General features: G+C 42.0%; 1 protein-coding gene and 1 pseudogene across 2 annotated transcripts in view; both read right to left on the bottom strand.

Annotated features, from left to right (window-relative positions):
* RBP1 (retinol binding protein 1) overlaps window positions 1-26654 on the bottom strand; it is a 35230-nt gene extending 8576 nt beyond the window's left edge. The window contains exons 1-2 of the mRNA XM_081192790.1: window positions 23328-26654; window positions 22111-22289 (exon numbers count right to left, since the gene is read on the bottom strand). Coding sequence (XP_081048916.1) covers window positions 22111-22289; window positions 23328-23400 — 252 coding nt within the window. The 5' untranslated portion in view covers window positions 23401-26654. The remainder of the gene's footprint in view (window positions 1-22110; window positions 22290-23327) is intronic.
* LOC308586117 (SRR1-like protein) lies at window positions 6164-13314 on the bottom strand (annotated as a pseudogene). Its single transcript has 3 exons — window positions 13204-13314; window positions 8347-8472; window positions 6164-7458 (listed from the first exon to the last, which is right to left on the bottom strand). The product of its transcript is annotated as an SRR1-like protein (transcript).
* Window positions 26655-26981: the final 327 nt, after the last annotated feature.

Raw genomic sequence — 26981 nt, 5'->3', positions numbered from 1 at the left:
GCTATTTCTATACTGGGAGTTCACGCTTCCCTCCCCAGTCCCATGGAGGAGACGTGCAATGTGCTCCTTTGTACATTACAGTAGATGCATGAAAAGCACAAGCCATTGACACTCCTTGCAATTCCAAAAGAGCCCTGGGAAGCATTGCAACATTGTAATGTTACTGAAGTTCACTAATGAATTCAGAAACATTTAAATCTCAGATTAAATATGTTTAGGGGAGGCACTCTTCCTTTCTTTTGCAATCCACATATCCTGGAGCTATGGTGTGTGTGAGAGAGTCCTACTGGAGTTTACGCATAGAAAACAAAATGTTTTGGTTACCCCATGCCCAGGAAACTTCATTATTCTTTGCTAACTAGAATGTTTTGCATGGTGGCTCCTAGCTGGAAGATGCGCATTTTCTTTAAAATGTAATTTAGTTTCATAGCTTCTAGTACTAATGCTGCTGGTTCCATTTCCAATTGCGCATGAAACATACTAAATCTTCCCTGTTGAAATTCACTCTCTTATAGTAATTTAAAGAAGCATGTTTATTTTAAGTGTTTCCCAGTGGCGCTCAGCATCAACAACATAAGGGACCAGAACGCTGCCTATGGGAAAAGAACAGGCAAGGAAAACTGTGCACAGCAGGCAGAGAGAATTCCCTAGAAGGCAACATGTGTTCACCCTGGAGATAACACCTGTCTTGAAAGCTGAACAACTCCCCATTTCTAAACTTTGAGTGGATGCACTTCTCATCCCTTAGAGTATACCACTTAGAAAACAAAACAGCTTGTTAACAAAAGACACCATGGGAGTGAAATATCAACTAGTACTTGGTGCTGCTGTCAGGATGCTAGATATAAATTCTCTGATGGAAGACAGATCTCACGACACCTTTAGCTACAGTTTCCTGATGGAATTATCTGCTGCATGGGCACTGCAGTTATCCCTGGCCAAGTGTGATTTCTTTGCCCGCTGTGGGTTTTACATTAAAACGTGTTGAAAACCAAACAGTTAAAGGGAAACTGAGGCAGTAGCAGCCATGGGAGGAACTCTGTATGTGAACACACACACACAGAGAGAGAGAGAGAGAGAGAGAGAGAGAGAGAGAGAGAGAGAGAGAGAACAACAACACAAAAGCAACAAGAACTGGCCCCAACAAATTGGTGGTATTTCAGCTCAGGTGTTCCTGGATGAAAAGGATTATTTTAGATCCATTTCCATTTGGATTCAGGCCTGTTTATGAAATTAAGAAGGCTGTTGTTGCCTTGGTTCATCTATGGTGAAAACTACATCTTGGAGGCTTTCAGAGCCATCAGTGTGGGTATCATTTTGGCCTGGCTAGTTGCCTGGCACTTGGAGACACCATTATACAGTGGTCTCAGTCATTCTTGGATGGGTGCCTCAAGAAGGTGGTGATGGGGGAAGTGCTGTTAGATTCCTTGGTCATTGTCCCTTGTGGCTCCATCTTGCTCCCCATGCTAGTTAACATCAATATGAAAATGCTTGGTGAGGTTGTCCAGGGTTCCAGGGCTCCTTGTCACTTCGTCTTACTTTGTCCACTGTAAATATGCTGCAGGTGGTTAATTGGTTGTCTTTTGAAATCATTTAAGTTGATGCATTTTATCCCTCTTGTTGTACTGTTTTTGACAGTTCTATTGTCTTTTCTCTTACTGCTGCTAGCCACCTTGAGCATCATTTGGTAGGATACAAAGCTAACAAACAAATTTGGAAGGAGACATTACCAGAGACCTATGGTGTGTTTTGTGTATGCGTATAACATTTAGGTTTATTTGCAAATGTAAAGCTGAGCATAGATTAAGACACACAGCATAGCGCTTCCACAAGCAGCAATTTCCCTGCCCCTGCATCAGTTCTCCACAGAGAGGCATTCCTTCCCTCACAGATGCTTGCAGCTAGAGGAATCTGTCAGTTTCCGTTTCACATTTGCTTTGACTACTGCAATGCCCTTTACATAGGGCTTCCCTTGAATTTTGCCTGAAAGCTGCAGCTAGTGCAAAACATTACTGAATGGTTGCTGTTTGGGGCAACCTCTCACCAACATCTCCATTGAAAGGAGTGAACTGCCTGCCAATTTGCTACCATGCTAGATTCAAGGTATTGCTACTGATATATCAAGCCCGATGCAGTTCTGCAGTAGGGTTCCTAGAAGCTGTTCCCCTTACATCCCATCACATTCACATGGTGGTGGTGCCACACAAACCAGTGGGAAAGCATGCTGTGACTTGAAGTGTGCATTTTAACTGTTTTATAGCCTGATTCTGTACACTTCTTGCATATTCTCTGAATGTAGAGTGGTTTATGAATTCTACAGAAATACACCCCCCATAACCTGTAGGAGAATTTCAGTCTAGCTTAGCCCAGTCTGCTTCCTTTCATACAGATCTTGCGTAACAAGAGAAATGTGCATATGGGTTTTCATGCAGACTTATTGAGATCCACCCCTCCACCCACTTGAAGAAAAATCAGCCACACATCTTGAGACATTAGCTAGAAATCCCCCTAACAAAAGAAAGTTATGACCAGGAACTGCCACATAATACTTAATGTTAGGGTACTGTGAAATAGTATGCCCTTTCCAAGTACTTAATCAGCTTAACTTAACTAATGTCACTAAACTAAGAATTTGATGGTGTAGGACAGTTTGTGCTTGATTGACTTCAGTTAAAGCTAACATTGGTTTTGACAGAGAGTCGTGCATGCTGTTACATATCTCGTCTTTCATTAGTAACTGGAAAAAGTAACTGGAAAAAGGACACAGACAGTTCTTTTTAAAGATCAGACTGGTCAGAAATAAGCATTTTTTGTGTTTTTATATTGAAAACCACCCTGTAATCCTCGGATGAAGGATATTTCAGGAAGTTTTTAATGTTTGATCCTGTATTTTGTTGGAAGCAGACCAGAGTGGCTGGGACAATCCAGTCAGATGGGTGGGGTAAAATGAATGGATGCATGAATGAATGAATGTGATCATTCTAAAGTTTGACATGTGCCTATGCATGCACACAAAAGTATCCATTTTATGCCAAGTTTCCTTACAACCATTTCCTCAAAATACACGCATGGAGAGGCAAGGCTGGAAATGCTAAGGACGGGCTGCGTATGCTGTGCGATCTGTTAGCACATTTCCTTGCTTTCCCCACTTCTTGAATTTCAACTAAATGCCAAATCATTGCAAGTTATGAGCAGGATAGGAATGGATTGTAGTGGATTGTCTGCAGCCCATATTGCTTTGGCACTCACTACAGGGAAGAAAAAGAAAGTCCACTTGTATCTCACTATTGTGGAGGAACAAATCAATTTTACAGCATGCCTGTTTGTCTCAACGGCTTGTGGGCTGCGTGTGACAAGGTCTATAATTCTATCATGAGGATGCTAAAAGATGCACCTGGGCTAGAAAGACTACATTAGCTAGTCCAGGCATGATCAAGGACCTAGATACAGACCGTGTACATGAAAAAAGGCTCACAATAATAATTTTCTGCCTCCTTTTTTGGCATATCAGCATTCTGAGACATTCCTCCCTTTTATATTGTTTGGGTTCATCAGTGAACTGTAGATTGGTGACTCTTTTAAAAGCCTTTGGAAACATGACAGTCTGAATGAAGAATAGGTTTGAAAAAACATGTAATTGGATAAAAAAGCAGAATGCTTCAAAACACTTTTCAGACACATTTTGCAGCCTGCTGCAGATATTGGGGGGGGGCCGCTCTTTATACATACATGATTTGATCTTTAAAGCCTTAAACAGTGTGTGATCTGGGGATCTTTGGTGGCACCTAAAATCACAGACTTCCCAGACATGTTCACTTGGTGCCTTCTTTGCCATTTTTTTAAAGGTGCCAGTTGAAATCTACTCTGTTCTTTTAAGCTGATTTCTTTTTTAGGCTGTAATTCAGGGGTGGGAGTCTGATTTGGCCAATGCATTGGATCCTTCTCTTCCCTACCCCTCCTGGGCCAAATTTGACAGGTGAGTTGGGCTACCTACTTGTGAATGATCTGGTGTCCGGTGATAACAGACAGGACTTCAAAGCCCTACACAGGGCTTGCAAAGAGGGAATTTGGTTCTGCAGCCAATCCAGCCGACCTGATGTCAGATGCATGCTGTCAGATATATAGTAGGGGGCATGGTTTGGGGGCAAATAGCCTCACAAACTCAATTTGACGGTGGAGATTCCACATCCTTGCTGTATTTCCATGCACCCTTACTTGAGCTATTAAATGCAATAGGGCTGACTTCACATTTATTTGTTGTTTTTTAAAACTGGGAATTTGCTCGCTGATCATACTGTTTTATCTGCCTATTCATTTATTGAGTTGCATTTTTATATACTGGAAATGACTGGAGGCCATCTTCTTGATGAAAGGAGGGGTGTACCATGCTATCAATCAATAAACAACCAAGACAAGGCTTATGAGAAGATACAAATTTGATGAACTACTGCATAAAGCATGCAGTTCCAATTTGCTGAGCAGATTGCTAGGCTGGTGCTGTGCTGTCTCTCTTGGGGTATTTCAAAAAGATCTTTGCTCCCTGTGAAAGAGATCTTTTTTCTGCATCTTTTATGGGGAGTAATAGAACTTTGCCCCCCCCCCTCAAAAAAAACCCACCACCCAAAACATGAGTGTTTGTGTGTGTTGCATTTATCTTGTAAACTTAACAAGGTGGCCAAAGGGGTCTTTCTTTAACTTTTCCAAGTTACCACTAGTACCTATAGGGCAGAGATGTAGAAACACGTAAAAATCTGTTTGCAATTTATATATAATATGACTGAAGTACAATGGATATATGTAACTCAGCTACTTGACCAGTGTGGTATCAATGAGAATTGTGACATATAATACTAATGATGAACTTCCCTCCAAACACAGAGTATAACTCATTCCCCCCCTTTTTATTTTAATGGTAGCAATTTGTTTTACTTGCTTTTCTGTCAGTCTAATAGGAATATAATTAGTGGAATCTGTGACTCCTTTATAGAACTCCTTTGTAGGCATAGATGCTTTTACTGCCCACTGCATGTCTGTCTCCTCCGGGCTCCTGACAGTAAGTAAATTGTCACCAGCTTATGTATGCTTGAAAGCACCAGCTCCATGCAAATTAGAATCCACAATAAATGCAAATTACAGCAGTTATGATATTGCTTTCAATGCAGGTTAACTTTTAATTTCAGCAATTAGTAAAAACAAAACAAAGCTGCTGTCTAGATCATGTGCATTCCCCTTAGTGCAATTTGAGTAGGCCAGTAAGCTAAAGCCATATTGACTTAAGGTCGGGAATATGGATGTCTGCAGCTTACCGAAGTATTCATCAAAATAATTGCTTTATCAGAAAACAATGTATTTTTGCCTTATGATCTACATGCAAGAGCTTTGGAAACATTTATTTATAGAGCATCAATGCTGTACTTGCAGGTTAAGTACCACACCTGATCTATTTGACTGCTTAAAATATTGCACTTCTGGCTGAAAGACAACAATATGGAACAAAACAGTATGTCTTCCTCAGTAACAAAAGGCTACTCCCCGTAGCAGGTTTCATTTTGTACCATCCAAGCTTCTATCAAAAACCTGTTATAGGTTTCCCTTCCCATAGGGAAATGCTGTATCTTTTTGAGCGTTTCTTCTTAGCAACATCCCCTAATAGCATCTTGATTTCATAATGAAGCCAATCTGTTTATCCGATTTCATGTACAATTGTCAATGTTTGTGTTCCATTTCTGGACTTTTTGATGCAAAATCCTGCACCTCGCTAAAACTACTTTCCTAGGTTTGCCCTCGTATTACAATATATAATGGGTCCAAGAGACAACAAAAGGTTTATCATGTTTCTATGATTGAGATGGTTCACTACAATGACATTATTCACTACCATCATCTCTAGCCAAGCTGGATATGCATAAGTGGGAACCTAAGAATGATTACTGTATGATTTACTTATTGGGGTGCATCTCCCCATATGAACCAACCCAGACCCTGCAATCATGATCTGAGGCCCTTCTTCACAATATCTCAGAAGACACCATTTCTCCACAAGAGTTCTGGAACTTCCTTTTTCTTTCTTTTCTTTTCTTTCTTTCTTTCTTTCTTTCTTTCTTTCTTTCTTTCTTTCTTTCTTTCTGCTTTCATTCTTTCAATGTGTGTTGCTTTTAATTAAAAACATTATTGGAAATACAAGATTTGTGGAGAAGTTTGGTTTTCTGAGAAGTTGCTGCATTAATCCTGAAGCAGCAGCTGGGAGTATTTAATGGCTCTCCCCCTTAATGAGGGAGCCCAGTCCTACTGGGCAGCTTGCCCGGCACCACCAGATCTCTGCCCCCTTTTTCATCCCATCCCATGAGGGAACTCTCATAGGAGGTACCAGACCAGAGTTGAACAGAGATGGTGGTGAAGCTCAGAAGCAGATGATTGGGTTTGCCCCATTGATCCTCCAAAGCTCTGCCACTCAGTGAGCAAGTGAGAGAGACACAAGGAGAGCTTTGGCATCTTGTGCATGCTGTACGTGTCTCGTTTGTCCCGTGGAGAAGCCATAGAGCAACACACAAATAGACAGTGTGGCTAGTCTTCTGCTTTGGGGTGGTGGTGGTAGCTAACTTGACATTAATGTAAACTCTTTGCAACACCAGAAGTAACTCAAGCCCCTCTTCAAAGAAGGAAACCCAAATCCAGCCCTGCACCTCCAATCCATAGCCTCTGGAATGGGAACAATTTCATTTCTTGTTTCTGATTATCTCTGGCTGATCCTCATCTGGGTAAACTGGCTCCTCCTGGAGCTTCCAGATCTCTGGGGGAAGGTCCCTCAGTTTCTCCAGCTGCAAGCAGTGGACAGAGGTGTCATTAAATATGTCCAAGTACTGAGGGTGAGAAGGAAGGGCTTCTTCATCTGTTGCTATTGAAAACTTTGCAATGTAACTGTAGTCCTTTTGGAATATCCTGCTCAGCACCTGTCTTTAATGCCCTTGAAGCTGTCCCCTGTGATGACCAGTTGCTCCAGAGCAAGTTGTTATAGAGAGCTTTCCCGCAGTGGACCATGTAGAAGATTGTGGGTGCAGCGTTTCCCCTCCTTGAGCTCCTCAAGCAGCAGCAGGAGGAAGGCCAGCTGGTATCGCGCTTGGACGCAAGAGGAGAAGTTCCCAATGCCATAACACATGCGCTGCAAGCCCTGGGCTCTGCTGTGGCTGGGCTCCTCCAGCAGCCGGGAGCTGGGCTCAAGAACTGACTCAGCTGGTGGTGTGAGCTCCAGCTTGTCGAAGGCAGAGAGGACTTTCTCCACAGAAGGCCTGGTTGCCCCCTTCCTTGCTGCTGGGTGTTTGGGGAGGGATTTTAAGATGGTTCTGAGGCTTGAATCCCAGAATTCTGAGCATGCCTCCCGCAGCCACAGACTCTGCCTTTCTCCTGCCTCATCGGGGCTCTCGGCCTTCCTCCTCTCTCTGCTGCTGGCGCCTCCGCCTCCTGCTCTCACCCCAGAATGGTCCTTTTCTGAAGTGGCTCCCCATTTGTGGAATGTTCTCCCCAGAGAGGCTTGCCTGGAACCTTCATTACATATTTTTAGGAGCCAAGTGAGAAAGTTTCTCTATAACCTGAACATCCTATGGCATTTTAAATATGCTTATGGGAGGGAGTTATTGGTTTATCCTATTACATATTCTCATTTTGTATTTTTATGTTGTGAGCCACCCTGTTATCTTCAGATGAAGGAAGATATACAAATTTCAACAAAAACAACAATTACTACTTTCCTCTTGCCTTCCTGTAGTCATTAAACTCTGTCTAAATGTCAATTGCCATGCTACCTTTTCACAGCTAGATAAGAGGATTCCGTTTTTGTTGACATACCTGTAATATCTCTTGGTGAAATTATAGCAAGGGAAGTCTCTCAAGCCGGTACAAAATCAGCTTGCTTAAAATCCTTGATCTCAGGGGCAAGTCACCTTATGGAACAGTAATTACTTTTTGTTTAGGTTCGTTTATATGCCATTCACGTATCACCTACTTTCCTTAAGCACACATCTTGATATCTGAGAAAGAGTTTAGGTTTAGTTAAAGATAAATTTTACAAAAAATTAAGTTTGTGATGGATTTCTTAGTTTTATATGCTGTGAGCAGGCCTACAAAAATTCTCCTCAAAAGTTTAGTTTTGCACAATTCACAATTGAATTTAAATGCTGTAACACCACCATTTTCATACTGTGCAACTGCACTGGCTTCTGATCCCAATCCTGGATGTCCCATTTTGGCTCCCACGCTCAAAGATGCACTTTTTTTTTTGGTCCCATGCCAGGGTGCGAATCAGTTGACTCATACCAGAGTGTGGGACCAAAAAATGGAAGTAAAGCTTACCTTGCCCTGCATGTTACCACTCTTCCTCCTTCTGCTGTGGCTTTCCACCGACATACCTCCAGAAGTGTTGTCGGCTTCCAGAAGTACATTGGCTTGCTGTGGCGGGTGAAGGTGTGAGGGAGGTAGCTAAGTAGGAGAGCATGAATGAGAGGGGATGCAACCTCTGTTGAGGCCCTGTCCCAATTTCCCTCACTTCAGTGTTGGAAGATACCCATTTGAAACAGTTAATTCTACTTTTTAACATATCCCCATTTGCTCTTAATAACCATCAACCACTTCCTAATGCAAAACAATGTTCAACTACAACACTAAACGGGTGATGGGGTGAATGACAGAAACTGCTAAACAATAAAAATGTTGACAAATAAGGAGAGAAAATTCTACAAGGCAACCTTCTGAGAAAAAAAGGTAAAATATTAGATGTCAGAAAAACAAAATATTCTGAGGAATTTCAGCTTATCTGTAGCCTCTTTTAGATCCTTAACCTATGAATTCCATAAAGAGATGCTGCTTTCAGCAACGAAGATTTGTCACGATGGAATGGCATAAATGGGCGCATTTTATCTTCCAGAAACAGTGTACTTGCTTTCAAACGTGCATGGAAACTGTAGCGGAAATTCAGTCTCCTATTCAACAAAAATCCAAACATAACCAAACGGTTATGTTCATAATTGCTCCAGTGCTGCTGCCCTCGTGAATTCTCCAAAATACAGCCATGGGATTGGATGACCTGAACTGTAATACGACTGAGTTGAGTTGGTAGGAAAAGCAATTTCTTCATATGTTCTATTTTCTAACATTATGGTCCATTTTTTCCCTACCTCCCTGAGCCTTATTTAGCATTTGTACCCTGAGGCAAATCTAAAGGCTCTGAAAAAGTGACGGCACAGGTCTTAAACAGTCAAAAAGTGTTTCCAGAGCAAATTGTACAATAATGCCAATGACTCATGCCCCCCCCCAAAAGCAGTTCTTGAGGTAACATCCTCACTGCTGTTTATGGCAAACAAAATAAATAAAAATGAAGTCAACAGTAAAGCTTGACATCAGAGATTGCATTCTTTCAACACAGCTATTGATTTGCCTTAATTTAATAACATCCTCTATCTTTGAAGGGTCAGAGAAAGTAACAGCGATAAAACAAAATACGAAAATGCAACGTCAGAATTAAAACACCCTCATGGCTGTTAAAAGTCAGGCAAATATGAATGTATTGCAGCACTTTTGGGTAATGTTCAGGCTCAGACTCTGGTGAATCTCCAAGGGAAAGGAGAACTGTTAGCATTGAAAGGAAACAACATTTTTTAATTTAAAAATCCCCATATGGCCAATTTTATAGTTTTCTGTTCCTTGTGCCCAGGCTATTTTGCACTGGTAGAATTCCTTGTGTTCACACCCTTTACTTAGCCATAAAGTAGCCAAGTTCGCAGGTTTAATCCCTATACAGGCCACCTGCATATTCCTGTATTGCAAGGGGTTGGACTAGATGACCCTTGGGACATCTATGGTTCTAAGTTAATTTTCCCTCTCTTTTTTTATCTTTTCACCATCATCACAGGCACGCTGCTCTATAACCCACTAATTATACCTGTAGTAGAAGTCTGGTGGGTATGTGTTGCCTGTTCACATTAGATGCTGTGGCATAAATTCTAGCACCCAGAAATACTTCTGTACTCCCTACGGATTGCCAAAACTTTCTGCACAACTTTAATAGGTCAATTAAATGCAGCCACTTGGAAAACACAAGTGTGGGGGATATGCCACATGGCACCCTATTTACACAAGTTGCTCTGTAAGCACTTCCTGCACGGGTTTGCAAACTGCATATAAGGAGGGGTCCAGATAGGGAAGGCACATAACACTTTATACGCAACTAATTCTGCCAGCTAGGATTGCCAGCAATATATCTGCTTGCTGGATTTTCCAGTAAGCTTGGGAAACAAGGCTAAATTGTTGCCACATCAAGTCACAGACTTGAGCTTGAAAATAACTTGTTCTTTAAATGAGGGAAGAAAGCGGTGGAGAAGCTAAACTTCAGCCACTGATAAAGGATCGATACCTAGGGGTGGGTGGGAAGGCAGAAATCCCATTGTATGGTGAAGCAGATAATTAATTATAAGACAAATGCATCATATAAAATTGTACGCTAGGCTGAGCAGTTCATGTGCGTCTCAAATTAGCCATTCTATTGAATGCCGTTTTCCTTTACTCTTTATCCTTTGCATAAATTGCTTTTCCTTATTGTAATGAAAGAATTGAGGCATTTTTTAAAACATGGATTGCTTACTGTGCAGCCTTGAGAGGAATAAAGAGCCAGATTATAGTGCTTAGCTGGTGTGAGCAAGGGCAGGGATCAATTTTTAAGCCCATTGTCATTTAATTTATTTGTAATGGTTCATGCTTTACCCAGCACATGTATTAGTGCCTATACAAAAATGGCATTATTATTTACACATATTTAAAATCCATCCACTTCTCATTAAAGGCAGGAAGGAAACAACAGCTTTGTGTACCAAATTTTCAAGCAATTTATTCTCTTCTCACAGTTTTCAGCAATTCAAGATTAAATTAATCCAGTCACTGTACAAGCCAAAACAGCTTTGGGTCTCATTTTTAGTTGACACACCACCATAGGCATTAAGCCCAGAGGCCTCATCAATTCAGGAGAAGAGCTGCTCTTCAACTCAATTTAATATTTCTACACCATCCTTCATTGTATAAACCAGGAGAGTATTTGTGGCTCAAATCAGTCATCTCATGTCCTCATTCTGGAATCTAGCATAGAACATTTCCCAGGATTATGTGTTCAGCTCCCCCAGAGCTCTTTTCAAGTACAAAACAGGATCGGGATATGCTCTTGTAACTCCAGGCCAGAGAATTCAGGCCTTGTGCCTGTGCTTGTAGACACAGAAAAGCACAACAGCCTTCCTGAGGTAAATTCTGACTTCAGGGATGCAGTAATGGAGGCAACCGCCCATGCTCATAGACCAAAACAACAGCCCCATCCTTGGAAACAGGTTTTTATTTCCCTGCCTGACACAGCCCCATCCTGAATAGCTAGCTTCTAATGATTAAAAATAAGAGGCAAAAGTAAGTTAAGAAGATACGGCGTCAAGACACTAAAGGAGTTTAAATGAGAAGCTCTGAACTAGAACTGTACCAAAGTTTTGTTCATTATCATTTTAGCAGACATCAGGAATTGCTGAGGGCATCAGAACTTTAAACAGCTATTGCTTCACCAAGAAGGGTAAGGAACAGGTTTCCTGACATCTGTAACATCATGATCACAATCTCATTGCCATACAGAAGGAGGCTGACTGGCTTAGAGGGGCAATGTGACAGGGTAGAGAGGAACAAGGAAAAGGAAAGTCATTCCTCAAATGCCTTGTCTCAGGCTTAGTGGATTTTGCCTTCAGCAATAAGGAGTATGGAACTTGTGCATTAAAAAAGTTCATACCCCATTTCCACTTACTTTTACAAGAAACCAATATTCACAACACTGATAGAAGAAAATATGAGCTTTATGCCTTTTTGGAAAGAAGTTTGCCCATACCAAGCTGGTAGACAAGTAAAACAAAAAAATCTGGTTTTGTGTAAATGGACATAAAGGTGTTTTTTTTAAAAAAAAACCCCAACCCCAACAACCCCAACCCTCAAAGCCACAGAATTAAGTTGCAGGAGACCCAGAGGAAAATGTGATTCACTCCCAAGTCTATTGGTAAGGCACCTGCCAGAGACATTTTGGCCTGCCTAATGATTTCTTTAAAAACTTCCAGAGGAGATTCCATCATTTATCTATGCAGCTTATTCCAGTGCTGATTAGATGAACTGCTGTAATAGGATATTGTTCTTAATGGATATAGGAAAAGCATTTTCAGCATGATAGTCATTTTCAGCTTCAATAAAGACTTCTGTTTTCCATCAACCAAACCCATTGCTTTGCCTAGTCTAACTCCAGGCTCTTTCATTCACCAGCTTCTGCTATACCATACTGTGCTAGTAAGCTACTGGGTGGGCATTTTCAAACTGTACATTTAAGTCCTATGTTTATTGTTGCAGTCACTTAGAAATAACCTTAACATAGTCAGGATACTAGGGACGCGGGTGGCGCTGTCGGTTAAACCACAGAGCCTTAGGACTTGCTGATCAGAAGGTTGGCGGTTCAAATCCCCGTGACGGGGTGAGCTCCCATTGCTCGGTCCCTGCTCCTGCCAACCTAGCAGTTCGAAAGCTCGTCAAAGTGCAAGCAGATAAATCTGGGGGGAAGGTAAACGGCGTTTCCGTGCGCTGCTCTGGTTCACCAGAAGCAGCTTAGTCATGTTGGCCACATGACCCAGAAGCTGTATGCCAGCTCCCTTGGCCAATAAAGCAAGATGAGCGCCGCAACCCAAGAGTCAGCCACGACAGGACCTAATGGTCAGGGGTCCCTTTACCTTTAGTCAGGATACTAAAACAGGTGGGGGAGGGGGACTCATGAAGACCTGTTAGATCAGGCCAATGGCCCATCTAGTCTAGCATCCTGTTCTCACATTGGCCAACCAGATGCCTTTGCGAAACCCACAAGTAGGATTTGAGCATAAGAGCACTCTTCTCTCCTGCAGTTTCCAGCAACTAGTATTCAGAATCATCACGGCCTTTGACCGTGGAGGCACAGCATGGCCACCACAATTAGTAGCCTTTACCTCCATGCTGTTATCTAATCCTCTTTCAAATCCATGAGGTTTCAGAGGCTGACAACCATGCTTACATCTTAATAAATTGACCAATAAAGGCTAACTCTAACACAACAGCTTCCGTTCTGAGTTTACTAAAGCCAGCTGATTATATATATTGTTCCAGTCACACAGAGGGCCCCCTCACCAGCCCTCCAAGATCCTCAAGGTTGCAGACTCTAGCTTGGAGCTCTCCAGGTGAAAGTGGCTTTTTGGTACATGGTGTCCACTGGGAAGCAGTTTTTGGTGACATCCACATGGGGTCTATAACCTATGAACTCCTTACTGAGGTGGTCCCCTCTGAAAGAAAATAAAGAAAACAAAAGCAGTACTCTTCTCCAGAATGGGACTTGCTTCTTCCAAGACAGAAAGAGCATTTAGTTATGCTTGCTGATGTAGAACAGATTAGCAATGACTAATTCCTCTTACTCAATGCTGTAACACCGTGCGCAAGGCTGTGGCTACATACTTGTAATAAGCTTCTTGCTTTATGCAACATCACAAAAGGCTGTGGTTTTGATCCCAGGCCCATGGAATTCGTAAAGAAGTCTACCAAGGATGCAGGTGAGGGCACAGAAAAAGAAAAACAGGTGGGCAGCTGAGCATGGAAGCTGTTGCAGTGATTGCATTGTTTACCTTGCATGATCTGCTGTTACCTCTCACTTTCCGTAAGCAGCTTGTCCAGCTTTCACGAGAAAAAAAAGCATGTCTTTTGACTGGCATTAGGGTTTGTGTAACAGCACTGCTGATCAAATGCCAAGAGACTGAGCCAGGGTTTTAGGTGCCTGTTCTGTACCATCGTGTTAACATATTTATATTGATCCTCAGTGACTACTCTTATATCTTAAGAGCCTGCAGACACCATTTTAATGGGTAAAGTTGATGTCAGGTGAATGGATACACACCAACCATCATCACCACAGTTGTAAACATTCTTTTTCATTCAACTTAAAAGCATTACTCCGTTAAGAGATGAATTTATTCTTAAAAGAAATTAGAATTTTAAACCATATTTTAACCCAAAGGCATTCCTCTTGAAGAAGGAGGGAAGCAGATGACACATATGAGGCATTTTACTGAACGATAAAAAACATGTTCACTTGAAGAGGTGATTGGGAATTTAAATTGTTTGGTTTAACTGGTTAATCAATCCTTCCTATCAGTTAGAAGCCAGGTTCATGGTTCATGCTTCCTCCACACCATTGGTGGCAATGTCTAACAGTGTGCGGATGGCTGAGACATGGTTGCTGATGGCTATGGGAAATTTCTCCACATTAGCACACAAGCTAACCCTGCATGCATCAGTATCCCCTTAAGCAACTGTATATAGCACAGGTGGGTTTCCTGCAGCCTCCAATCTCATTTTATGCACCCACCGACTACTTCTTCCACCCCATCCAGGTTCCTTCCCTCCTGTTAATTTATACTTTATTTCACACCACTGCTGTTAGAAGTACCTCCCCCCACCCTTTCTATGTGGTTTCAAAATAACTGGAATGGGCGGTATTGTATTTCACAAAATAAATGGCTTTTTGAAAACATTCTTGGCTTGGAAAAAGAAGGCCCTCCCACATAGTTGCCCGAAGACGAATTGGAAGGCTTCTGTGCGCTCTTGCTCTCTCTGTGTATAGTGCATTATGGTCAGAAATAAATTACTTTCACTTGTTTTCCAGAAAAGTATCTGTATCTGTTGTACTTCTTTTTTAAAAAACCACCTCTATATTTAATTGAGAATAACCCCATCAGTCCCAGTAGGGTTGAGTTCTGATTAGACCTGCATAAAAGGGGAAATTTAATCTGAAACAGCCATGGTAAAAATGGAGGCAGGGTGGCCTTCCAGATGTGTTAATCCAGATCATTTGTTTCTAACTCCACCCATTACTAGCTACTGGCTCTGCCCATCACTAACATGCATCCCTCATCAGATTATTCCTGAGGGAATGTGGCCCAACGAAGGAAAAAAGGTTGACCATAACGAATCTTTTCAAGTACAGTAGATCAACAGAATAATAGAATCATAGATTTGTATAGTTGGAAGGGACCCCAAGGGTCATCTAGATAAATCCTCTGCAATACAGGAATTGCAACTAAAGCATCCATGGCTGATGGCTATCCAACCTCTGCTTAAAAACATCCGCCACATTTCATGGGAGTCCATTCCACTGCCAAACAGCCTGTTACCATCAGAAAGTTATTCCTGATGTTTAGTCAGAATCTCCTTTCTTGTAACTTGAATCCATTGGTTCAGGTCCTACCCTCTGGAGCAGCGAAAAGCAATAAAATCTAAGAGGGCATGAGTATGAACTAAGGGTGTTTTCCAAATGAATCTCATCCCAAAATAGCAACAATCAGTCTCAAATTGTGTAATTAAAGATGATTTGGTGCTCTTATGTAACAAACCTGCCCCGCCCCCAGATCGGACTACTTGCAATAAGGAAAGTGATGGGGAAATGCACTGGAAAGTATGGAATGACAATTTGCTTGATACATCGTATAAGCTCCCCAGAAATAAATCAGAATGAATGTTCGATAAAGAGCCAAGATTGCACAAAGCTTGCAGGGGGGTTGTACAAACAAATCAGGATGGATGCTCCATAAACAGGTAATCTGGAAGCAACCAAACTTACTCAGCAAGCGCCGCAACCAAGGATTTCCATTTTAAAAGATATAAATGTAATGGCACGATGGCATGTTCTTCCTATGTGCAAACCCTTCAAGCTTCTGACCACCCTCCAAACAAAATAAAGATGATTTTTTTAATCCCATGATTCAGCTGGACAACCTTCATATCCAAATTCTCTGAAGTGTTAATGAGCCTCACTTCATGCTGTTTTACTCTAATGGTCTTACAAAGTCAGCCATGATATACTAAGGACTGTAACTGGAGTTTCATTTTCCCTATGCTCCCTCTATTAGTGATCAAGTTGTATTGTGGTATTCCTCTTTTTTTTGTCATGCATATTTTCAAAATGACATTTCATGTTCAAAAAGACCAGACAGTTAATTGACTTTTTAAAAAAATGTTGGGCTAGTTACTAACCCATATCTTCCCCTGCATGCTCTTGCTATCCTTGCTTCATGCTAGTTCTGCACAGTAGCTGCATTTTCTCTTCTAATTCATCTTTCCCAAAACTGATTTCTGATTCTGGAAGCAATTAGGAGTCATGTTATTGCTTTCCTGTCTAAGGAAATGGCTGGATAATATTGTCCTCATTAAGGGCCTAGCCACACTACCATTGGATCTCTGTTGGTCACGCCAAGTGACTGAAAAGGCTGCATGCAGTGCTTTCAACTCACAGCAAACTGGTTGTATCCACCATGGGCAATATCACAGCAAATGATTCAACACGCATGATGAATCAAAACCTAGGCACGGCATTATATCCATAGACTAAGAGGCATAATGTACAGGCTTTTTCTATGGTCACCCTGTGCCTTCATAGTCATGTGACTATATCCTAAATCCCAGTAGATTGTAGTCTTGCTAATAATTCTTGTTTTGAGCTAGTGGTATATTTTCACAGAATTACCTGAACCTGGTACAATCACCACTATTTCTTGTTTGCTACAGTCGTGTTTACTTACTATGGCCCCAACCAACTGTGTATTTCAGAAAGCATGGTGGTAAATGCTACCTGCATAGCACCCAAGCAGCAAAGTGACATGTAGTGATAATTATAATTTTGCTACACTATGATGCTACACTGCAGGAGAGAGAGAGAGAGTTGGGTGTGTATCATTGCGGCCACTACCCAAACTACTTGCTTCCATACTTTTAAATATTAGCAGGTATGAGCTGTTGCATTAGCAGAAAACAGCTCTGAGGATCCCTTGGCTTTCTGATACTGCATCTGGTATGATTTTGTGTGTCAGCACTAGACATGTTTGCCAACTGTGTAGTTCAAGGAGATACCCTGGGGCATTGGCATCCATCTATGCAGACTGCATATAGGAAATTCACCAAGTCTGGAACTAGGAGGGGTGATGGTATAAGCTCAGCGCCCTTTCAAAATGAAAATATATGTATGTGTTGTGGGTCTACATTAAGGAGGACTAAACTGAGCACAATGGTTATGCACCAAAGTCCAAGCAAGTGCTACTTCTGCTTTTGAGCCAGGACTCTTTATCTTATATGTGACTCTCAGTACATTTCCTCAAGTGATTCCTTAACTACCTCCCTTGTGGCAGAGCTGCAGGCCTAGGACCTCTGTTCATCAAGTCAAGGATGGAAACAGCTTGGGTTTCAACCGTTCAGAGAGAAAAAGAAAGTAATGAACAAAATTAAGTGACAACCTATTTTAGCAGCTGTATCAAAGGAAAGACCGGGTTAGTCAGTTCCAATTTGGCAGGAAGCTGTACTTTGGTGATGTGAAGCAACTGTATCCCCAGAAAACATGGGCATTAAATCTCACAGAAGACAACTTGATTTTGTTCCTGTGGCGTACATTACTTCTAATGCTTAACAAAATACCTTTAATCTTTGTTCTAAGGGAATGTGCAGTCCCCACGGAAGCAAGCCTAACCACTGCTTAGCCATCTTTTGCTTGCTGAAAAATAACGTTGCTTTTTCACAAGAGCTGCCACTGATTGGGGGAGGCGCAGAGGCTGCTCCCACTGCTTACCTATGGTTTGTGAGAGTCTTAAAATGCAGACACTGGTTATTGTACTACTAAGGGCTCCACCCCTGCTCACTTTGCTCGCCAACCCCACGTACCCCCCCGGCAATTCCCAGCCCCTCACAGCTCCTTCAGCCCTTAACCCCACACAGCCCCTTTAATCCCTACCCTTTTACAGCTCCTTACACTCCCAAAGTGGTGGGTGGTCCCTGTCACTTATCAAAAAGGGGAGGTGTGAAGCGTGTAGCAGACCTGTGAGTCTGCCTTCTTCCTCCTCAGTATGCAGCAGCACCCCATGGCAATGGGACGTGACTTCTCCCTTTTGAGTGGGGGTGGGTGTGGGTCGGGAACTGTGCCAGGGCTTCCAATCACCTTAATCCGACCCATTCCTGCTGAGTGTTTCTCAAATGAGGGCCATATGGCCCCCTGGCCCCCCCCCCAGGATATTTCAAGGGGTCCACAGGTGAAAGTCGCGTCAGTGGGTGGGTGGGAGGCACAGAGCAAGCCTAAGGGGCTGCAGAAGGAAGTGAGAAGGGGGGGGAAATCTTTTTTTATTATTATTCCTGATTGGCTGGCTATCTGCTTGGCCAATCACAAGTGGGTAAGGGGGCGGCCCACTAGGGCCTAACGCTTTTTGCCACATGCATTTTCTTCAAGCAGTCCTGGTTTATTTCCAGAAGGAGGGGGCGATTGGGACCGGGGCCTTTGAATGTTGCCAAGGTCTGTCAGCAGCGTCGGCCCAGCTGTGCAAGGCGTGGGGTGAAATCCACCCCAGAGCCTAGCCAAGTGGGGTAGTCTGGTGCTGCTGCTGACTTGCATCTAGTAAATTACTAATTGTCTACTTAGAAGAAAGCCGCATTAAGTTCAGTGGACCTTACTCCCAGGTAAGGACATGTGGGGCTATAGTGTTTTATCTAGGCAGCCAGGGCTCTCCCAGATCAGTGAGGACCACTTGCTTTTTAAAATTTCCCCATATATACAGAACTCCCTGTGCAGCTTTTGGACTGCTATCTGTAGCTTTCCCCCTCCGTGTCAAATAACTGGAGTTAAATAAGTGTTGTTTACTTTTTATAATACATGGAAGATGGACCTCTCTTGGGAGATTCTGGATTCTCCTACCTTGGAGGTTTCTAAGCAGAGGTTGGATGGCCATCTGTCATGGATGCATTTGCCAAGTTTCCTATGTTGCAGGGGGTTACACTAGAAAGATAACCCTTGGGATCCCTTCCACCTCCATGTTTCTACGTTTTTCTGCTCCAACAATATTTCATTATGTTCCTATCATTTTATGTAATTGTATCTTGTATAAATTATAAAAAATTATAAATAAAACGTGTTCTGTTTACAAACAAAATATTTCAATATCTGCCTTTCTACCAGTAGGCTGGGGGAGGGCATGGGCATAGCCAGGGTTTTTGTTAAGGGGGCAGGCTTTTTTAGGGTGGGACAGAACCTCAGATTTGTATTGATTTTTTCTTACTGGGGGGCAGCTGCCCCCCTGGCTACTTCTCTGGGCGGGGGGGGGGCACCATCAGAAAAAGGTTGGGAAACACAGCATTAGCTCTATCTTCAGTTTATTTGACAATATGTGCCTTATTTTACTGGGAAGCAGAAGATATAATAGGTTGTCTAATCTTTAAAACTCTGCAACTGTTGTCTTTTACAGAAAATAATTCCAATACTATAGAATTTATTCATCTTTCATTGTGAAATGCTTAATGGATGCAACGAAAGTAGCTAGTTTCAGATCCCATTCATGCCAAAAATAACTCAGCTCAACACTAATGGATCTAAGGCACTCTAGATTACCAATCAAAGGGACACAATGCAGCTAATATAAGCAATGGCAAATCATATTCAGACCTTGCTTCTATTAGCCACATTGTGTGTGGGTTCTGTATCTGGGTTTTCGAACTGTTTAAAGCAGTGGTTTCCAATTGGGAGTCTGCGTAACCTACCTTGGGGGTCCATGGCACCATCCACATAACAAAAACCATCCCAGAGATGTCAAAATGTTCATAAGTAGGGGGTCACTGGATTGGATTTTGAAAAACAGGGGGTCCACAGTACTTAGCGAATTGGGAGCCACTGGTTAAAAAAATAATAATTAAAAGCCATTTGATTTTAACTTCTGCGTGGACTAGCCCTCCTACACAAGCTTTTGTGGTCAATCATTCTTTGTATAAAATGTACAGATAAGCCACTTGAAGCATGACCATTGGAATCTGCACCTTCTGGTATAACAGATGAAGACTGAGCATATACCCAGTGAAGAATTGCACTAATTGGCCATTGCTTGATTGTTTTTAAGTGAATGCTGTTTCCTCAAATATGCTCATGCCAAGACCTTAAGAAATAACTAAGCTTTCTCACCTAAATCTATCCTGCATTTAACATTACTGGATTTTGAGCTCCCAGCTTTCAACTTTAACCAGCGGGATAGAGATGTGCAGAACCTATGGCATCTAAAAAATAGAGCTAAAAGGCCTGAAAAAACCAGATTCTCCAACAGACTGAACTGCAGCATCACATTAGCCCTCTTTAGATGATCAGTTACCAACATGTGAATGGGCTTTCAAGAACATTGGCTAGCCTTAAATCCTAGACACTGACACATGTCCCCATATCAATGCATGACTGGCATTTGAATTTGAATGCACCTACCCTCAGATGAAAAAATGTTCCTGTGCCTGTGGAAGGAGCAGCACACACACAACCCCTGTTTAAAACAACATAATTTACATATTGACCAGAGTGGAAGCTGGGAAAAGAGGGAAACTGAGAGAAACCAGAATTGATTCACCTGTTCCTATTTCCAAATGACAGATGAGGGCTATTGCTGAAACAAGCATTCTCTCTGTACTTTGCATTCTTGTTTGGTAGCCAAACCTACCTGTGACTCGGAAACTACAACTAATCCAGAATGCGGCAGCTAGACTGGTGACTGGGGGCGGCCGCCGAGACCATATAACACCGGTCTTGAAAGACCTACATTGGCTCCCAGTATGTTTCCGAGCACAATTCAAAGTGTTGGTGCTGACCTTTAAAGCCCTAAACGGCCTCGGTCCAGTATACCTGAAGGAGTGTCTCCACCCCCATCGTTCTGCCTGGATGCTGAGGTCCAGCGCCGAGGGCCTTCTGGCGGTTCCCTCATTGCAAGAAGCAAAGCTACAGGGAACCAGGCAGAGGGCCTTCTCGGTAGTGGCGCCCGCCCTGTGGAACGCCCTTCCAGCAGATGTCAAAGCGATAAACAACTACCTGACATTCAGAAGACATCTTAAGGCAGCCCTGTTTAGGGAAGTTTTTAACGTGTGATATTTTACTGTATTTTTGGTTTTTATGGAAGCCGCCCAGAGTGGCTGGGGAGGCCCAGCCAGATGGGCGGGGTATAAATAAATTATTATTATTATTATTATTATTATTATTATTATTATTATTATTATTATTATTATTATTATTACCTAGTTGGGCAGGCAACACATGCCCCCTTTCCTTGTATTTCAAAATTCTTCCATTTTTCCATTGTCATGGGACAAAGAGGAAATTTCTGCTGTTCCAAGGAAAGAGAATGTGAGAGTTTGATTTAATTTCTCTCTTTTTAAAAATGCCTCCCTCAATCAGATAACCTTGTGCATTTTCACTTTGGGAACCTTTACTCTTTTAGAAGCATCTTGCTCTCAGAGTAAATGAAAGGACAGCAGTCAGGCTCTGACTCAGCTAAGCAGCTTGGTATTAGCGAGACTGTGCTGCTAATTGGTATTCCTCCTTATGAGCCACACAGTATTGTTTCCTTGTCAAAAGCTAAGAGCTCACAGGGGAGAATTCTTGGTGCTGTCTACTTCTGTTAAGGATGATGCTTCTGTTTCTGGTATAAATAGCTGTTTAAAGCATGTGCTGTCTCTCTGGGCTTATTCAGAATTGTTAGCAAAAGGTGGGCAAGAGGCAGCAATTGCCTTCCTTCTGCTACTCGACACAAAATGAGTGGGATCATACTGTGCCAACAGCACCATTTCAACAAGCAAGTCTAACAGAAACGCAATAAAGCATACATGTTGACCAAATCAGGATTGGAAACTACTTACTTTATAAAACAAAACAGAGACACTCACCCCCCCAACCGAGTATCAAATGTATATAATTCAAGTTTTATAGTGCAACCCTATGCATGCAGCACACAATTGTTCAATAGGACTTGCTCCCAGGAAAGTGTGTATGGGAGGACTGCAGCCTGAATAAAAGACAGTGACTTAATGACTAGCAACACATTTATTAGATGTAAAGTCTGTACTGAGTCTGAGACTCTGCCTAAATACAGCTGTCAAACACAGTTTCCTGGGGGGTGGGGGGACCACAGCAAAATGTCTGTGACCATCATAATGCAGGGTTTGGAAGCTTTTTTTTTTTTTTGGTCATGAAACAGTTGCTGTTCTCATTCTTACCATGCATTTGCGATCATCCACCCCTGTTAAATCCTCCTCAAATTCCTTCCCTATATCAAAATCCATGATGTAGTTTTTAAAAGTGCTTAGTGTCTTAATGATCATGTGATCGCCATCTTGAATGATCTCTTTGTCCGGTTTGAGCATATTAGCTATTTTTCTCACAGCAATATTTACATCTGAAGGGAAGAAAGAGACCAGAAAAGAGTTCTGTAAAGATCAAACCTCTGGAGAAGCTCTGAAAATTTTCTTTAAAATAACAACTTGTAGTTCAATACAAAGTGAGGAAGTTTTAATACTTATCCCCACACATAACGAAATGATTATCTTGTCAACATATATAGATACTTGGCCTAAGATTTGGGCCAAGCAATTTGGATTTTGTTGAATTTACGTATCAACTCATCTGTGTATGTGCTTCACCTGATGGTATGATGACTATTATGCATAATCTTGTTTATATTTACTTTGACTATATGCCTTTCCAGAACCCTTTCTCCTTTGCCTTTCCTAAAGCTCACATCTACATTTTAAGGCACTGTCATGCCACTTCAGCAAATATGGCTTCCCACAAAGAATCCTGGGAACCATAGTTTGCTATGGGTGCTGGGCTTTGCAGCTCTGTGAGGGGTTCTCTTAACAACTGTCAACAACCTTAACAAACTACAGTTCCTGGGATTCTTTGGGATACGCCATGTCTAGTGTGGATGTGTGAAAGTTGCTATAAAACTTTAAAAATACATTCAACTGAAAATTATTACTTAAGAAGTGCTACTATAGGTATAATATACCTGTTCAATGAGTTTCCTAATCAAATTTGTAGTTCAGGCTCTGCTACTCCTGTTCTGTCTCTAAGACTGTACACTACCTGAGGTAAAAGGCTTGCTATAACACCAGCAATGTATGATAACTTCTGGATAATTAATTTTGATAATTCAGAAGTGTTTATTTATGCTTATATAGACGTAACTTCTGGATTTTATTTCTTGCTCTTCCTATTGTCGAGGCACATTTTTAAATAAAAAAATAGACATGGCAATACTAATAAAGAAACTCAGTAAAACCAAAATATTTTCATACAAAAGCCATATACAGTGAAGTGGGACAATGTTTATGTGATTGATGTTACAGAAGAATCAGATTCAGCCCAGAAGGTATGGAGCTACTGTTGTGTAATAAATTAAATCAAAATAAATAAATAAATAAAAGAATCTTACCTAATGCTTTCAAATACTCCTCAAAGTTGTCATTGCTGAGCATTTTCCAATAGCCATTGAAATCGGCAGGCATGGTTGGTGCTTGTGTCCTCGTCAATATCAAAGCCTTTCAACTTGTGTGTTAATTCTGCACCATACAGCTCAGAGCCTTTTGCTGAGGCCAAGTCTGAACTCTGGTTTCTTTTATCTGTTCTTCCGGCCATGTAGTTATGCTAGTCCCTTTAAGCCGATTAGCGTCGAAGTGTTACCTTTAAATCCCCCCAAATATCTGAACCTTTTAGCCTGCTAATGACAGCAGGATGGCTTGATTTAAATGGACGAGGTCATTGCCCTTCTATACTGATGGCTGTATGGCCACCGATTAGCTGAGTTTCGATTTTAACTTCTTTCCCTTCCATGCGGCTAAGAAGATGGCTTCTCCTGATACACCAACGGCATATCTTAGTGCTGTATGCAGTGGACACACTAGGTGATTCAAGAAGTGGCAAATTATAGTCTCTGGATCGTCTGAGATCGTTGCCCTGTCTTCCAAACCTGTACTCCAAAGAGGTATGAAAGTTCTACCGCAAAAAAAGGAATTGCATTCTGAATTGCTAAATTTATGAAGGAATCCCTGGGCAATAGGTGTTGGGAAGCAGAACTAGATGGCTATTAGATGGCGGAAAAAGAGCCAGTCATTACTCATTGAGCCTTTCAGTATTGGACTTGCACCCCGATTCCAGTTGTCACTCAGCATCTCCAGCAGGGCAGAATGTTTTATTAATCAGCTGAGATAATGCGACGTTTTTGCAGCATGAGAAATAAGCAGTCCTTCACAGAAACCTATTAACTTCAGTGCAAGTAAGCTAGGGGCGGGGTGCATACACACACACACACACACACACACACCGTGCAGCACTGCATTATTCAACAATACATTGCTGCTTGAAAAGAATCACTTGAGACCGTAAAGTCTTCTCATCACTTAGGAATACAGCAGGGAAATTTCGAACACGCTGCAGAACAAATAGTTTTCAGTGTAGCATGAGCTCAAGGTTAAATTAATTGAGTTAAGAATTCCAGGGCATTAGCTGCTGTGCCTCTGGATAAAGGCTAGCTCCTTTTCCCATGGGGCGCAAGGTGGCAGGTTGTAATAATCCAGATTCTCATATGTATTTGATGATGCTTAGTTCAGAGTCACACAGTACTTATTTCACATACCTAAAAAATCTGAAAATAACGACCCATCTTCAAACTCTCCCCATTAACATCTGATAGGCATTCTGCTGAAAACAACGATCCAATATCTAAGAAATTCTGAAAGCCGAGGGGTGGTGGGAGAGATCCCCAGAGAAGCCTTTAAAATCCTGAGTAACAAAGCCTAAGTAATTTGTGGCGCAAGGGGAAAATCTGGCAAGAGAAAATCTGCCAGTGGCGGGTGATTTTTAAATTTAAAACACACAAAGACAAAGAGAACGGAGGAGCTGCACCATCTCATGATAGGAGGGAAAACAACTTAATATGGGGTTGGATCTCTATGCCAGCGCCTCCCATTTATGGATTTGTGGGCCATATACCATTAGCTGCACGAGTTTGGCTTCTTTGCAATGGTGTTTGTGAATAACATAAACTTGCTTACTTGTGTTAATTTACTAGTGTGGGGCTGGAGCTTTTATGTACCAGAGTGGACAGTCCTGGAACAGATATGCAGGCCCCTAGAAGGATCACCCAGTGCAAGAGATGAATCCCTGGAGGAATGTGGCACAAAAAAGCAGGGCTGCCAGGAACCAGGCTGTGTCGATTTCATGCCCTCACCTCAGGCTACAGGAGCAAGTAGAGTGGTTGCATACCTCAGAACACAGCAAGGTGGCAGTGGAAGATACAGTGTACAGAACAATTCCTGATGCTCACCAGAGAAGCAAGAGATGTGTGGTGGCAGCAGCTGACTCCCTATGGAGGGGGACAGAGGCAGCAGTGTGCAAAGGCATGACTCATGGTTTCAGTTGTCTCTACACAAATGTACAGAGTATGGGAAACAAGCAAAAAGAACTTGAGTTCTTAATACAGGATGGCAAATATCACCTAATAGGCATTACTGAAACCTGGTGGGTTGAGACTCATGAGAGGAATGTAGAAATTGAGGGGTACAATCTGCTCAAGAGATATTGATCAAACAAAAAGGGAGGATGTGCCCAGTGAAGTATGTGTGAAGGATGTGCACAGTGAAGTAGGTTAGGCTGAAAGTGAGCAGCTGGCTAAAAATTAATAGCTCATTCCATGAACTTCACAGCTGAGCAGGAGTTTGAATTCAGGCACCCCTTGTCTAAAGTCCAACATCCTCTCCATTACTATATTGCAAGTTCTACCTGAAAAATGGTCAGAAATTGAATCGATGAAAAGTCTGCCATATGGCACCCCAGTTTTGATTTGTCCTTTCAATTTTCCTTGCTTTATTTTCAGCCCTACCCCCAAGCAGGGTAAGGACAAGGGAGTAATGGATGTTTGACAATCACATTGATTGTCAAGGTTTAAAAGACACAGAAGTAGGTGTGTTGAAACCAGTTTCCAGAAAAATGTACCACTTCATTTGCAAGTTATAAACATTCTTCCAAAAGTAACATGCAAAATAGGAATTTTATGAAGCTGTATGCAAAGCAATGTTTTATATATGGTATTCTGCAACCACCAGATTATTTCAGAACGATAGCAGACCCACAAAAGAAATTCAAAGAGGGAGTGGATGTGTCAGTACCTGCCCCCCCCCCCCAAAGCACCATCCCTTATCATCTCACATTGAGCAGGAAGGTTTGAGTGGGAGTTTTCTACATGCCAGATGTACTTAGAATCCTGCTTGTGCAGTGTTATTGGTCACAGGAATACTGTGTAAGCGTACTCAGCCAAACATGTGAAGAAACCCCCTTCAGACAATCCTGCATCTGGGGTAGAACCAATGGAGATAGAGACAATGGGGCTGTCTCTTTATTCTCACACACACTGTCTGAACTGCTGAGTAGGCAGAGGAAAGAAGCATCTTTCAAAATTTCTGACTTGTATTCTTCTCTCTTCGTAATGAGGTTGCTGAAGACATTTTTATAGATGATTCCCTGCGTTTGAGCAGGAAGGCAGGCTAGACTTATGTCACTGGCACAAACCACATACAGACAATGCTCCTTTGAAATATTGCCCTGAAGTAATGGAACGCACAACTTGTGTCTTCTGGGTTGGTTGGTGTTAAGATGAAATATGCTGGATCCTCTCTTTTGTTAAATGCTGAGCGGGTGTGCCCCATGGCAGAAAACTGCATTGCTGTAGTACCTGTGTCACTGCAAATCTGTTGTGCCTGACTGGCAGCAGTTGCCCTTCCATTGTGCTTAGATCCAGCTCCATGACCTGCTTAATTTCTGCCTGGTGAACTTTGTAACCAAGAACTAGTATCTGGGTTTGTCTTTTGCTTCCTCCCTCCCACACCTTTTTTCCTTTTGTGTCATGTATTTGAGATTGTAAATTCACACCTGGTCTTTGTTTATTGGATTGCAAGTTATTTCTGAACTTTGTAAGCCACTCTGGGAACCTTTTTCAGCACAACGGCAGAGTTAAAAGACCTTATTTAGCTCCCACCCCCTGAATTTATTAGAAGAGCTTGTGAAACACCCATACAGATGTAAAGATGTCAGC

This window comes from Podarcis bocagei, assembly GCF_964188305.1.
Source record: "Podarcis bocagei genome assembly, chromosome: 4".
NCBI classification, from domain to species: domain Eukaryota; kingdom Metazoa; phylum Chordata; class Lepidosauria; order Squamata; family Lacertidae; genus Podarcis; species Podarcis bocagei.
This window is presented reverse-complemented; position numbering and strand designations above follow the sequence as displayed.